Source organism: Peromyscus leucopus, chromosome 2, assembly GCF_004664715.2.
Source record: "Peromyscus leucopus breed LL Stock chromosome 2, UCI_PerLeu_2.1, whole genome shotgun sequence".
Taxonomy (NCBI): Eukaryota; Metazoa; Chordata; class Mammalia; order Rodentia; family Cricetidae; genus Peromyscus; species Peromyscus leucopus.
Window position 1 is genome coordinate 129,454,567 of NC_051064.1, and position 15,231 is coordinate 129,469,797.

Consider the following 15,231-nt stretch of genomic DNA (forward strand, 5'->3'; position numbering starts at 1 on the left):
TTCCAATAGGCATTTGGTTATTTAATCGCTCTCCAGAGCAGGCATTTCCTCTATGGCTGCAGGAAAGGTTTGAACTGGATTTGCACTGGGGGCCTGCGCGAGGCCCCTCTGGGAGTTTCCCGAAGACTGAGGCAAAGGATTACCCTGTCTGTCCTTTGTTGATCTACATTCGTTGGTCCAGTGTTTTCCCTTACCACACCTTCTGCATACTCCAGAAGGAAGGGGCCTTCTGTTGCCATTGTTCCTTGAAGAAACATTGTTTCTGGGAATGACCTGTCTACAGTCCCTTTTCAAATGTCCTTGCTTTCCACATCCAAAACATCTAACACTCCTCAAACCTTTTGAAATTACTTCTCCTACCCATGTATCATCATGCTCATCAGCTTCAACATTAATTGTTTCTCTAATCCAATCTTCCATAGGTGCAGATCTTGCCCTTAATGGCCTGATTATTGTTTTGCATGCTGCATTCGCATTCTCAAATGCCAAAGCTTCAATTATTGCCTTACTAGCTTCTGAATCCGAGACTATTCTCTTTACTGCTGAAGCCAGTCTTTGTAAAAAATCTGTAAAAGACTCTTTTGGGCCTTGCTTCACCTTTGTAAATGACTCAGATTTTTTTCCTGGTTCCTCAACTTTGTCCCATGCATTCAAGGCTGCCGTTCGACATAAAATTAGGGTTTGGACATCATATAAACATTGTGTTTGTGCTGAAGCATATTGGCCTTCGCCCATAAGTTGATCCTGGCAAACTTGTATTCCTTTATCCCTCCATTGTTTTTCTATGTTTTTAGCCTCCTCCTTAAACCAAGTCAGAAATTGAAGTCTCTGGCTGGGTTCCAGAACACCTTGTGCGAGGTCCCGCCAGTCCTGTGGTACTATCCTATTATATGTTGACCAAGAGTTTAACATTTGCTTTACATATGGGGAATGCATGCCATAAGATACTATTGCCTCCTTAAACCTTTTTAAATCCAACATTTCAATTGGAGCCCAAGTATTTTGTGTAGCCATTTGATCAGGCATCTGCTGTACGGTTACAGGATAAATTAAGGGTGACTGTGTGAAAACAGGCTTTCTTTCTGCAACCTTATGATCCCGATTTGAAACAACTTCACTGTTAATTTCTTCTGTCTGAATTTTTACAGGTTTAACAAGTTCTTCTAAAGCTGTTATCCTGGCACTTAAATTGACTATCTTTTTAAATATTAAAATGTGGATTATTATAGTGATAAGGTGCATAATTCCACAAATACTAATATTATATAGTTGCTCCATTGCCAGACTGCCTACAATTTCGAACAAAAACCAATTTTCTTCCAATGTACACATAAAACCCATTTTTTTTTTAAACGTGGAAAAAAATTCTCTTTTAGATAGTTTCCTTTAAAATATCTGATATATTATGACTTACCAAATCTGCGTAGAACAGTAGAAATCCGAGGGGATTTTCAAAACAGCCACCTAGTGTCCCAGGTGTAAATCCAAAGAGAAAGAGAGAGAGAGAGAGAGAGAGAGAGAGAGAGAGAGAGCGAGAGAGAGAGCGAGAGAGCAAGAAAGCGTAGCTGGCTAAAGTTTAAATGCAGCCACGTGTTCCCTCTTGTGCCGAATCAAGTCTTGGGTCTGGCTTCCTTAAGCTCCGACCACGTGCGTTGGCTTTACAGGCAGGGCCCTGTTCGGCAGGGCAGGTCTGAGTTGTTTGTAGCACCGGCTTTAAGCAAGCAGGATTTAAGCAAGCAGCTCACCGATAGTCCAGCTTGAGGTCAAGCAGAACTAGACCCAGGCTCGGACTAAGAAGCCGATCGCCGGCCGCCGCGGGCCGCCTGCCGCCCTTGCGGGAAAGCGGACCTGCCGCCAAGCCAAGCAGTTTTTAATGGATTCTTGTCACGTTGGGCGCCAGATGTAGATGTAACCAACCGTCTTATTAAATAAGAAACACAGAAACAATGTAAAAGAGAAAGCCAAGAGGTCAGAGCTCAGAGCTAAAATCTCACCCTTCCTCCTGCTGTCCCAGCTTCACGAAAAGAGACCTACTTCCTGTCGGTTCGTTTTTTTAAAGTATGTTGTTCTGCCTTCTCATTGGTTGTAAACCCAAACACATGACTGCCTCGTCACTGTCTGAATGTACAGCCCCCTAGGTCTTAAAGGTATATGTCTCCAATGCTGACTGTATCCCTGAACACACAGAGATCTTATGGGATTAAAGGCGTGTGCCACCACCGCCACACTCTTGCTATGGCTCTAATAGCTCTGACCCCCAGACAACTTTATTTATTAACATACAATCAAAATAATATTTCAGTACAATTAGATTACCACCATAATTTAGACTTAGAAAAAACAGGCAAGGAAATGTGTCGATTTTCATACTGGTCACATATTAAAAGGACATTTTGGATATGTTGGCATAGATCAAAATATTGTTAAAAAAATTGATTTCATCTGCTTTGCTTTTTTTTTTTAACATGGCTACTATAAAATGTAAAATCTCCGGTGGGTAACACATTTGATCCTAGGGAGTTTTGCTGTCCTAGCATTCCCCAGTAAATACTAATGCAGCTCTTATGGATGCCATGCCTGTCGGCACATGGACACACTGGAAGAGAGGCTCCCCCCACAGAAGTGAGACCTGTGTGGTTGATAAATTGTGCACCCCAATAAACTTATCTGGGGGTCAGAGAACAGAACAGCCACTAGATTACACATAGAGGTTAGGCAGTGGTAGCACATGCCTTTCATCCTAGCATTCAGGAGGCAGACATCTATCTGGATCTCTGTGAATTCAAGGCCACACTGGGAATAGCCAGGCATGGTGGCACACACCTTTGATTCCAGCACTTGAGATCTCATGTCTTTGCTTGGGAAGGACACATACACCTTTAATCCCAGGAAGTAATATGGCAGGACACAGAAAGGTATATAAGGCGTAAGGACCAGGAACTAGAGGCTTTTAAGCATTTCAATTGAGACCCTCGGGGGTGAGGACTCAGAGGCTTTCAGACTGAGGATTCGTGGAAACAGGATCGGCTGAGGAGTTGGCGAGGTGAGGTTGGCTGTGGCTCACTCTGTTTCTCTGATCTTTTAGCTTCCACCCCAATACCTGGCTTGAGGTTTTTTTGTTTATAAGACTGTTTAGCAATTCATCTTACAGACCTGCCTCTCCATGGAGTTCTGGTCTGCTCTCTGTTCCAGTGTGTAAGCATCACTTAAGCTTCTCACCGGCCACACTGACCTCTGCTGTGAGACACACAGAGTGCGTCCCCCCAGTCCATGCTGGGCCCCTTATATCCATGTCTTCTTTTTGTCCTATAGTTTCCTATTAGTCTTTTAGTTTTTTTAGCTAGCATACAGCACATCAGGTTTCACAATGGCGCTCTCGGACGGACCTGTCATCATATTTCACATCTGTCTTCTCTCCTCTCTTAGTCCCCTTCCTCCCTACAAATACACATTTCCTTTTGCTTTTCTTTTTGTTTAAAGACTTATTCTTTTTATTAAAAAAATTATTACGTGTGTGTGTGTGTGTGTATGTGTGTGTGTCTGCATGAGTGTGCTATAGTGCATATGTGGACGTCAGAGGACAGACGTAGGGAGTCAGTTCTCTCAACTCCTTCTCCAGGGGTCCAGGACACTGAAAGCGACATCAGTCAGGCTCCCCAGCCAGCGCTGCTGCCCTTCTGCCAGGCACCACGTGCTTTTTCAAGTCCTGCTAGAACATTCTCGGACTGCCTGTTGTGTGGACTGGAGAGCCAGGGACAGGAAGGGAGCGAGGGTGATGCTGGTGGGCACCACAGTGCACAGGCCATGTTTTGAAGGCTCCTTCAGCCCTGCTAAGAGATGTGGGCTTTATCTTGCAGTTAGCCAGAGGTGTTCTATCTCTTCATTTAAAAATCAATGCAGTTTTATAAAGACCTGAATTTGATTCCAGAACCCACTTAAAAAAAAAAAAGCCAGGTGTTAGCCAGGTGTTAGCCAGGTGTTAGCCAGGTGTTAGCCAGGTGTTAGCCAGGTGTTAGCCAGGTGTGGCAGCAGCCGTCAGAGGAAACCATGTCTCCATCAACTGCAAATCTTTGACTTCTTCAGCTTCCATCTGTCTGCTCTTTAGAGCCCAGCCTTAGGAAAATAGTCCATATCCCTCCACGCCTTTTTATTACAAGCTCCCACTTACATCAGCTTCCACCCCGTCACCTGGCACAGACAGACCCAGCACTCAATGCCTGGGCTGGCCTCCTCCACCCCTGTGCTCTTCTCCATGACACTCCTGCCCTCCTGGTGAACCCCAGGACTCTCCGGTGAGCTCCAGGCCTTACCCCCAACCAGACAGATCCAAATACTAGACATCTCTGCCATCAACGACCACACCCTGCCCATCGTTCAGCCCTCCACTACTTGTTCCTCTCCACTCAGCCACCAACGCTCTGCCTCACACCCCAGTAACTCCTGGCCCCTAACTGGATTTCCAGTCATGACCTCCCACCCAGCCACCATGTCTGGTCCAAAGTTGAGTCTGAGTAACTCCACTTTTTTTTTTTTTTTTCAAATGGAGTTACGCCAACACCTTCTCACACAAAACCTTTCCATAATGGGAGTTCCCTGGGTGCACTGGTGTTTCCTTACTGTAGACTAGCCTTTCCGAACATCCCTATCTAAAAGTTCTCTGAAGCTGGTTGACAGGTCCAGTCCTCCAGGAGGTCCGGGAAAGCCTCCTGACTTCCTCCTTCTCCTCCCAGGCTGATGTACCACACTGGACTAGTCCTTGTGTGTAGCCTCTTCCCAGGGTTCACTGTGCAGAGGTCTGCTCTCACTCCACGTTCCTCCATGTGACCACATCATCCTCACCCCCCCATCCTGAAGATGACTTTTCCGACCATCTCACTTACCCTGACATCTTGGACCCAGCACAAAGCTTGATGCCACACTGTGACCAAAATATAATGCCAAGAGCAGAGCCAAGCCGACACTGACCAACGTCTTGACCTGGGGCTGTCAACCCGCGGGTACTGAAAGCTAAGTAGCTCCCCCAAAGCCTAGGACTCCACCAGCAAGCCAGGAGCCCCCTTTCTAACACGGTATGCTGGCAACCTGGCTAATTTTATCATAGCTTTTTTTTTTTTTTTTTTGTAATCATTTTATAAACAAAACCTGCTACTGGGTTCTAATTTGTATGTCTTTGCCTAGTAGTAAGGGTGAACATTTTTCCATGTATTTGACTACTAAATGCATTTTTCCCCTTTGGGGATTTAGCTGCTGATGTGACACAAACCTTGCTACCCGAGGTTGGTCTTTTAGGAGATGGCTCTGGGGGTTGAATCGGGATTGAGCTGGCCAGGGTCACATGGAGGCTACAGAAAACAGGAAGGACAGAGACAAAGAGGCCAAGGGAAGCCAACCTGGGGACTACCACGGTAGGTGAGCATGCGCGGAGTGGGGGGAGGGTGGACGCCTGGGGGGCCGGGGGCTGCATGCAGGTAAGAGGGTACCCACACCTGCTTTGAGCAAATCCTAGGTTCATAGGTGTGGAGCCATTCCAAGTGATAAGGGAATCTGATAGAGGAGGCCTTCCTGAAAGAGGCCACAGAAACTGGCAGGGGAGTTACAGGGCAGGCAGAGACTAGAGATAAGAGATTATCAGAAGAGACCGTAAGTAGGAAGCTTTATCAGTGTGTGCCCTTAGCAGCTGAAGTTCAACGAGTTCTGGTCATCTAGCTGATATTGACTCCAAGATCAGGTTCAGCCTCCAAGGATATTATTCTCATTACTTCATCTCACAAATGAAGAGTGATGCCCAGAGGGCCAGCCTTGCTAATAAAAAGTGACCAGAGTTCCAAACAGGCACCTGGTCCCCATATCTGTTCTTTCCTATGGGGCTCTTACAAAAGACAGCTAGCCATGAACAAATCTCAATACCTACTCCCTCCAAGCCAGGACCTTTGAGCTTGGTTGGAGGAATAGTAGTCCAGGGAGAACAGGCCACCACCGACATGCCCCCCCCCTCCCCTTCTCCCCGTCCACCCCGCCCCCGCCCCCCCAGCAAACCACAAATTCTTTTCTCCTCTTGAACTTTCACCCCACAAGATCAGCCTCACCCCAACTCATTAAGCACAGCAAACCTGAACGCTACTATTCCCCAGGCCCACCTAAACTCATACCCTGACACACTGCTGTCCAAACCAAAATCCAGACTCAGTGCTCCTTAGATCCTGCTAGGCAGATGAGCTTCTCCAGCCTAAGGCATGAGGGGCAGCTGGGGGAGAGGATGGGAACTTCTTTAAGTACTGAGATGAAGGGGGCGGGGGGGGGGGGAGTTAAGAGAGGCTGCAGCTCAATGATAGTATGCTATCCAATGTGTGAGGCCCTGGGTTTGATCCCGAGCACTGTGAAGACCCGTTGTCTTTAAACTCCGAGATATAAGATGTGTTATATATTATCAGAAAGATACAATAGTCAGCAACGCCTGCAAGGCCTAGGACAGATTGTCCACTGTGCCACCATCTGTGGGGGAGTCAGAGGAGGAAGGGGCTGTGCTATCTGTATGTGCCTTCTCTGCTCAGACCATCTCATCTGAGAGACTGATACCACTGGCCACCTCCATGCAGAACTGCAAAGGCTGTGCGCCAGGCAAACTCTTGAGTCCTTTCTGAATGTCTGTGCTGTGTGACGAGAATAACAGGTTCCTACTCAGAAAGCCAATGAAGCGGGAAAATCAGGCAATGATTTCTCCTGTGAAGTTCGTCACTGAAGCCCTCCATTCCCCCCCCCCCCCCCAGGGCCAAGAAGAGACTTCTGTGGCAACTCCTCCTGTGTGCATTCGGCGTCTCAGGCCTGTTCCTACACAGGCTCCATATTGTCAGGTACTCCCCCAGGGCCAGGGTTAAAGAGCATCTTTCCAGGGGCCCCCAGGAGGGAAGGAAGGCGGTAGCTGGCTTAGCCTGGGCAAAGGTTCCATTGACCCTCCTCACCAAAGAAGGAACATGCCAAATGCCCCTTCCTGTTTATTGCACCTACAGGTACTTAGAAGGCTTAGTCCCCATGGGCATCTGCCCCACAGATACAAGGCCTCTGCTGAGGGACAACTTCACAGGTGGCCTGCGGCACTGGTAAGCAGCCACCACTTTCCCACTCAGAATGTCCACAGACTATACAGGTCTGCCCCAGGGCTCTGGCCTCTCCCACCCACACCCAGGCATTCTGTCTTTGGGAGGCCAGGAGCTCCACCAGGTCACACATCCCCCCCGTCTGTGTTTGGTTGGTTCTAAGCTAAGGGTTCTTAGGGACAGGTCTGTGGGTCCCTAGCGCCGAGCAATGGGGACGTGGCAAGGAGCAGGTGCCAAGCAGTTGGGTGGACAGAACTGTCTTTCCTGCTCCTCGTGCTCATGACCAGGGCCCGACCTGAAGTCCTGACCTGTACCTCTTGGAGAGCGCCGATTATTTGGGATGGCATCTTTGACCCACACGAAGCCCAGCAAGAGGCGAGACGGCAGAACCTCACCATTGGGCTGACAGTCTTTGCTGTAGGCAGGTAAGGCCCAGGGAGGGGACCGTGCTTCTAGGTAGCGAGCAGGAGGGTGGGCACAGGGATTCACGGAGCCTTGTTCCACGTCATAGGAACTCCTAGCGCAGCTACAGGCCACACCCATTGTTTCAGGCCCTCGGGAGAGCACGAACGCACGTCTCCTGTCTCCTTCCTGGACAGCAATGCCAGAGCCCCCCAGCCCAGTAGCCAGGGCTCAGAACTACTCCTAAAAAGGAACATGCCTGGGGTAGGTCTGGCGCACACCGAGACACCGGGTTTGTAGTGAGGACAAAAAAGATCGTCTCGGGCTAATGAGGGGGAAGGGGCTAGCCTCTGGCTAAAGGAAGGGACTCAGGGTAGAGGACACAGGAGCAGTGAGGCTTTGCCAGGGAAGCCCGATGAAGAGAAGGGCTGGGAGCTCGGGAATGTGGAACGGGGTGACCCCAGGCTAGGTAAAGAAGGACATGAGCGCGGGTGGACTTGGAGAGTGACAGGACAGGCAACTGCCAGATCACAGAGCTGAGTGAGGCGGGACAGTTTGTGGGTGAAAGAGAGGGGTAAGCGAGCTGAATGCATGAGGGTCCCACACAGGGACACAGTCCGGGTGACCATGTCAAGGGAGCAGCCACAGAAGCAGGTAACTGAGGAGGACAAAATGGTGGCAGGCGAGGCTCCCAAAGGATGGGCCTCAGGTGTAGGAGGAGCTGGGGAGGTGGGAGGGACAAAAGATAGGACATTGCCCTCCCACTGTGGGGGGGAGAGACGGTCCAAGGTGGCGGCTACTTTCCAAAGTGGTGCGAAGGAGACTCCTGCCGCCTGTCGAATCGGACCTACAGCCCTAAGTCACAGAGCAGTGGAGTGCAGGATAGCTCGGGAAGTGGGCCAGCCTCCTGCGGACTAAACTGAGAATGCCCACCCAGGAAGAGAAACCCAAAGCCCTGGGCAAAGAATTCTGGGCCATTGGATGCCCCAGAAAACTGTTCAGGTTTCTTCTCTAACTGCATCCCAAACCCCACATAAAGGAGAGAAAGCCTCTGGGGTCATTGTAACCCAAGGTGGCTGAAAGATCCACAGGGCTGGCCCAAGGGTGAGGAAGGGGACAGGTGGGCTGGACCACTTAGGCATGGCAGCTCCTCCAGCCTCTGTGCCTGCAGCCATGAGGGAGGCAAGAGAATACTCTAGGGGCCAGAGGCTCCAGAAAGTGAGATTTCAGGACCCCTTCCTGGTGTGAATCCGACCCTCTGAGATGCTGACCTGTGAGTCCAGATCTCCACAGGTCCGCCAGAAGCAGAGCATAGGCAAGTCAAGAGTCTGGCCCCCCAACTCTAAGCTGTAGGCTTGATTACTAGTCCTTCAAACTTCCGGTTGGTGACCCAGGTTACCAGGGATGCAAACTGTCAGTATTCTGAGCACTCTGCTTGTCAAGTGTAAAGAATGGCCAAAAACATTATGGCTTAAAATAAATTGCTAGTCAGGAATTCAGGACCTCCCAGGAAGGGCTCCTCACCACCAGCGGTCTGAGTCTCAACAGAAAGATGAACAATCAAAAACCCACCGATTCCTCTCACTCCAAACAAGCTCCCTCCATGGCTGGCTTGGGTTTTGTATTAATTTACATTTCTATTGCTGTGGTAGCATCATGACTAAAAACAATTTGGAGAGGAAAGGGTTTATTTCATCTTACTTCAGTTAGAAAGGACCAGGAAAAGAAGTCAGGGCAGGAACCTGGAGGCAGGAACTGAAGCACAGACCATGGAGGAATGCTGCTTACCGCCTTGGTCCCCACAGACTTGCTCAGCCTGCTGTCTTATATATACCCCAGGACCACCCGCCCAGCGATGGACCCACCTAGAGTCGGCTAGGCCCTCCCACATCATTGCCTACAGGCCAATCTGATGGAGGCATTTGCTCAATTGAAGTTACCTCTTCCCCGATGACCCTGACTTGTGTCAAGTTGACAAAAAAAAAAAAAAAAAAAAAAACAACAACAACAAAAAAAAACCTAAACAGCACAGGCTTCCTTGCATCATAGCAGTCTCTGGTCCTGGGACCCCCTTCCACAAGGCTCAGAGTACTGCAAACACTTCCTGCTCTCCAAGGATGGTCCAGCATCCTCAGTTACTGCCTGGGTCAGAAGAGTCAGAACAAGTCGGTATTCAAGGGAACAGGGCAGAGCAACTCTTCCCTTCCAGAAGTGATAGACAGCTTTCAATCCCCTTTGATCCACCATTCCAAGGCTGGAGATCAGGGTTTGCTTGGCCCGGTGTGGGCAGGGGTGGAGGATGGCAGGACTAACTCTGGCCTGACTCCTGGCAGGTACCTGGAGAAGTACCTGGAACACTTCCTGGAATCTGCCGAGCAGCACTTTATGGTGGGTCAGAGCGTGGTGTACTACGTGTTCACTGATCGCCCGGAAGCCGTGCCCTACATAGCCCTGGGCCAGGGTCGCCTGCTGCGGGTGGAACCCGTGCTGCGAGAGAGCCGCTGGCAGGACGTGTCCATGGCGCGCATGCACACGCTACACGAGGCCCTGGGAGGGCCGCTGGGGCAGGAAGCTGACTATGTGTTTTGCCTGGACGTAGACCAGCACTTCACTGGTAACTTCGGGCCCGAGGCGCTGTCTGATTTGGTGGCGCAGCTGCACGCCTGGCACTACCGCTGGCCGCGGTGGCTGCTGCCCTACGAGCGGGACAAGCGATCGGCGGCCGCGCTGGGCTTGGGAGAGGGCGACTTCTACTACCACGCGGCGGTGTTCGGGGGCAGTGTGGCGGCGCTGCGCAAGCTGACGGCCCACTGTGCGCTTGGCCAGCAGCGGGACCGTGAGCGTGGCATCGAGGCGCTCTGGCACGACGAGAGCCACCTCAACAAGTTCTTCTGGCTGTACAAGCCCACCAAGCTGCTGTCGCCTGAGTTCTGCTGGGACCAGCAAATTGGCTGGAAGCCAGAGATCCACTACCCTCGCCTGCTCTGGGAGCCCAAGGAGTATGCATTAGTGCGAAACTAGCAGGCTCCCCTGGGCGGGCCGGGCGGCCAGGAGCATCTTGGGCACTGCGGGTGTGGAGTGGGGATCACATGATGTTTCAAGACCATGGAGCCAGCTGGAGGCCGGTTACAGTGCCCCTGGAAGGGGACTGTGGAGCTCAGAGGTCTTCAAAAGAGGTTCCTGTTCCTGGGACCTGTAGACTCTATTAACCAATCAGCTGGCTGGAGAATCCCTTTGCTCTAACCAGATGCAAATTATGGAAAGGCGAGAGGAAGCTCTACTTAGGCAGGTGTTGGTCAAGCATGTCAGCTTGCCCTCAGCAAGCAGGTGGGGGTCGCAAGGTACGCTTTCTGGTGTTAAAACTTTGCCTATCTTAGTCCTTGGTTGCAGCTTCTACGTGGTCTTAGGTTTCAGGGTTCCCCAGACCTTGACAGTGCTTACAGCCTCTGAGCCTTCAGTATCTGAGGCTTGACAGCTGTCTGGAAGCATTCCTGTGACCAGGGCCTTCCGTTTCTCTTCCCTTGGTCCTCAGCTCCTCCTCCTCTCTGCCTCCGCGATTCGTCTTGTTCATGCTCTGTGGCCCCTCTTGTTCAACTGCCTCTTCCTCCTCCATCAACCCGCTGCTGGCTTCCCACTTGTGCAGCTTGCCTGGCTGACCCAGGGAACACTTCGCCTTGGGCTCCCAAGCAGCTGGCTTCTTGTCGCTGGTGTGGCGTGGCCTGATGACCACGGCTAGCTGTAACCGCCCCTTTCATCTCCACTGTTCTGCGGGTCGCTATGCTAACTCGTCCTTCATGCTACTAGATCAGCCCTCACCCTTAAACATTGGCAAGACCATTCAAGAGAAGCCCTTTATGGGCCTAACAGTGCAATGTCAGGGAAGCAGCGTGGGAGTATCGTCTTCCCCACCCCACCTCCGCCCCCACCGGCTCACTAAGAGCAGCTGGACATCTAGTTCTATATAGGATAAATAACAGGATAAAAGGGTAGATTATTGAATTTATTCTGAGAAGAAAAAAGGGAAGATAAATGATAAGATAAAAGGTTGCTTATTAAATCTACTCTGAATGAAAAAAAGAGAGAATATGGATATGATAAGATAAAAAAAGGTAGATTATTGAACCTACTTTTAAAAGGCAACTACTAGTTTTAAATATTTTACACTGGATTGGATTTTTTTATATTGTATACAAATTTTGTATTGGACTCACCAAAATAGGATAAATAATGAAATTATTTGTCTAAATGTGTCAAATGTTAATGGACTGGACATTGTTAATATAATTCTTGACTGTATATATTGTATATACTTATTGTACTTATTGCATATAGTTTTTCTTATATTAGTCATAACTTCTTTATTTTAGACAAAAAAGGGAAATGTGTTGATATTTTGTTTGTACTCTTAACAAATAAAACTTATTTGGGGATCAGAGGACAGAACCAGCCACTAGATTAGACATAGAGGTCAGACATTGGTGACATACACCTATCACTTGGGAAGCAGAGATCTGGATCTCTGTGAGTTCAAGGTCACACTGGAAACAGAGCCAGGCAGTGGTGGCACATACCTTTAATCCCAGGATTTGAGATCTCATGTCTTTGCTTGGAAAGGACACATGCCTTTAATCCCAGGAAGTGATGGCAGAAAGCAGAAAGGTATATAAGGCGTGAGGACCAGGAACTAGAAGCCTTTTAGCAGCAGTTCAGCTACGACCGTTTTGGGTGAGGACTCAAAGGCTCTTTAGTCTGAGGAGTTGGCAAGATAAGGTTGGCTGTGGTTTGTTCTGTTTCTCTGATCTTTCAGCTTTTACCTCAATATCTAGCTTCAGGTTTTTTTTTTTTTTTTTTTTTTTTTTTTTTTTTTTTTTATTAATAAGAACGTTTAGCAATTTGTGTTACAGAGATGTTTGAACCAACCCAGCCTTATGTCTCTACCATACTCACAGTGTCCCTTCTGCTAGACCTCCTCTCTGTAAGGGAATAGTTATGGAGTCTTCTAGAACTCACAAAGGCTTTGACAGCCAAAAGCCTGTTTCAAATAATCATGGTTAAAGCTGTGCCTTCAAAGAGCCGGTCACCAGTTGGGGCTGTTGTGTGGCATTCTCAAGGTGTCCGTGGACTGTGCAAGGCGGCTGGTGCTGGCATGAGGGCGTCCAGACGCTGTTTGGCTGACATCCTTTGCTTAGGCAGCTAGGGAGAGGCCAACATCTGGTAAGGTGGAGTCAAGTTGCCCCTCCCCTACGGCTTTGCTGATTTACAGGACAGTGAACATCAGAGGGAATGTTTACAAGGGCTCCAAGAACTTACCATTAATGATGGCAGTAATTTTAAGAGATTTTTGACATTGCTTAACACTACCCAGGACCCCAGGAAGGGATGCATCCCCTTCCCCGGTCCCTTTCACCTCTGACCTCACTGAGTGCATCTTTTGAAGTAATTAAGAGACCTGGGCACAAAGAGGGACCCAAACTGCCCAGACAGGATCTGTTCAAGTTCTTGATGTCAGCAGCAGGAGAGTGAGGTTAATCCCTCTTGCCCAGCCCAACTCCCTTCAGGAACTAGCCACTGAGAAGGTTCGGCAGGCATTCCCGTCGGGGGCTCTGCCGTGGTATCACCCCCAGTCTGCAGTGTGGCGTGTGCATATTTGAGGAAACTAGTGATTTAAAAATGGTCTTTATAGCAGCTGGGCAGCGGTGCCGCACGCCTTTAATCCCAGCACTCGGGAGGCAGAGGCAGGTGGATCTCTGTGAGTTTGAGGCCAGCCTGGTCTACAGAGTGAGTTCCAGGACAGGAACCAAAGCTACAAAGAGAAACCCTATCTCGAAAAACCAAAAAGATCCTTATAGTATTTTCTACTATAGAGTGAACATTAAAAAAAAACAAAAACAAAAACAAACAAAAAAAAAACAGAAAAGGGAAAGTCGGAAAGAGGGAGGAGGAGGAAGAAGAGGTGGTGGCTGAATTTCCTCATGCATGCCTGCACTATTGTTCTCATTCTCTGTGAGAAAGACACAGGGTGCTGAGGAGACTCAATTACGTGTCTGCTAGCAAACATGAGCGCATGAGTTCAGATCCGAGGGCCCTAGCAGGCACACTGGCACAAGCTTGTGGAGACAGGATGATCCTGCCTGACTTTGTATTTTAGCAGCCTCCACTGTTCTCAAGTAGGGCAGTCACTCTAGCTATTCGTCTGACCCACCCCAATGATGTTTTACAATCTGATACTGTTTACAAGCCGGTTCTGGTATGGATTCCAGCACTGAGCAATCCATCCTTTCTGCTTCCTGGGGTCTTCACCAGGTGAATAAATGCCAAGCCTCATAGTGAGTATTCAACAAAGCCCCTTGGACACTGAACGAGGGGCTAAATGGTCCAAGGGTGCTTAAAGGCAGGTGGGTGCTGGCTATGAGCTGGCACAGTCCTTCTCTCGTGGGACAATGCTCACCCTCCACCTCACCCTGCACCTTCACCAGTTCTAACAAGCTCCGCCCCACTGGAGCACTGACCACGAGCCAGGAATATCTTGTAAGCCTTCCCAAGTCTATGAACGCTGTGTGATGTAGGCAAGTTTCCTACCTGTGCAGGGTATCAGCTTATTCACAGGAAACATGGGGAAGGCAGGAATCATCCTCCTTGCAGTGTGTGTGTGTGTGTGTGTGTGTGTGTGTGTGGTGGGGTGTGGTGGGGTGGGGTGGGTGGTGGGTTGCCATGATGCTTCAGTAAACATCTTGCCCTCCCCCCCACACACTCTGCCTGTCCCCATTGCCATGGAGTGTAAGGGATTCTCCTAAGAATAGAGGATCCCAGATTTCTAGGGGAGTAAGGAGCATGAGCAAGGACTTCCCAGACCGATACCATGGGCAGCCATGTGCTGCTGAAGGAGACCCTCTGAGGAGCAAGGAGAGGATGCAAGAAACTACAGGGTGGAACAGGATGGCACCTTCTCGGGAACAGGAAAGGAGGAAAACCTCACTTCTACAGAGATTTTTCTGGTTGCCACCACGGCCCTTGCATCTATAGGACTTGCCCACACATTCCCAGGTGCTGGGGGATGGTCTGTATGTCAAATTGCTCTGATTGGTCAATAAATAAAACACTGATTGGCGAGTGGCTAGGCAGGAAGTATAGGCAGGACTAACAGAGTGGAGAAAAGAAAGAACAGGAAGGCAGAAGGAGTCACGGCCAGCCGCCGCCAGGACAAGCAGCATGTAAAGATACCGGTAAGCCATGAGCCCTGTGGCAAGGTATAGATTTATGGAAATGGATTAATTTAAGCTATAAGAACAGTTAGCAAGAAGCCTGCCACAGCCATACAGTTTGTAAGCAATATAAGTCTCTGTGTTTACTTGGTTGGGTCTGAGCGGCTGTGGGACTGGCAGGTGACAAAGATTTGTCCTGACTGTGGGCGAGGCAGGAAAACTCTAGCTACACCCAGGGGAGGGGATGAAAATCAGAATCTTGGTTCCTTGAGCATCAGCACTACAGGCAAAATCTAGGTGTGGCCCAGGTACTAGAGGGCCAGAACAAACAGGAAATGAAATATGGCAAGAGATTGAAGACCGAAAGTCTCAGGAACTGAGGCAATCACTGCTCTAGTCTCCTGGGGCCAATCCTCTGGCCACATTCTCTGCCTCCTTTCTCTTCTGCTTGAGTTTGGCCGAACACAGCCACGCCAGCACCTAGTCTCTAGGGTCTTCCAGTACAGCTGTCTACCATCTCCTAACTTCTTCCT

General features: G+C 49.5%; 1 protein-coding gene across 1 annotated transcript; it reads left to right on the forward strand.

The window, feature by feature from the left end:
• Nucleotides 1-5,161: 5,161 nt before the first annotated feature.
• A3galt2 (alpha 1,3-galactosyltransferase 2) lies at nt 5,162-11,519 on the forward strand. The gene is made up of 5 exons (XM_028855807.2): nt 5,162-5,405; nt 6,768-6,851; nt 7,008-7,097; nt 7,382-7,519; nt 9,830-11,519. The coding sequence occupies exons 1-5, from the start codon at nt 5,293-5,295 to the stop codon at nt 10,515-10,517; spliced, it is 1,113 nt and encodes a 370-aa protein (XP_028711640.1). The 5' UTR covers nt 5,162-5,292; the 3' UTR covers nt 10,518-11,519.
• Nucleotides 11,520-15,231: the final 3,712 nt, after the last annotated feature.

What these genes read in the sequence shown, in the direction of transcription:
- A3galt2 (XM_028855807.2), top strand. Translation starts at nt 5,293, where the DNA reads ATGGCTCTGGGGGTTGAATCGGGATTGAGCTGGCCAGGGTCACATGGA. An exon ending in CACAGGCTCCATATTGTCAG is followed by an intron (nt 6,852 to 7,007) that starts GTACTCCCCCAG and finishes TTGCACCTACAG; the next exon opens with GTACTTAGAAGGCTTAGTCC. An exon ending in ACAGTCTTTGCTGTAGGCAG is followed by an intron (nt 7,520 to 9,829) that starts GTAAGGCCCAGG and finishes GACTCCTGGCAG; the next exon opens with GTACCTGGAGAAGTACCTGG.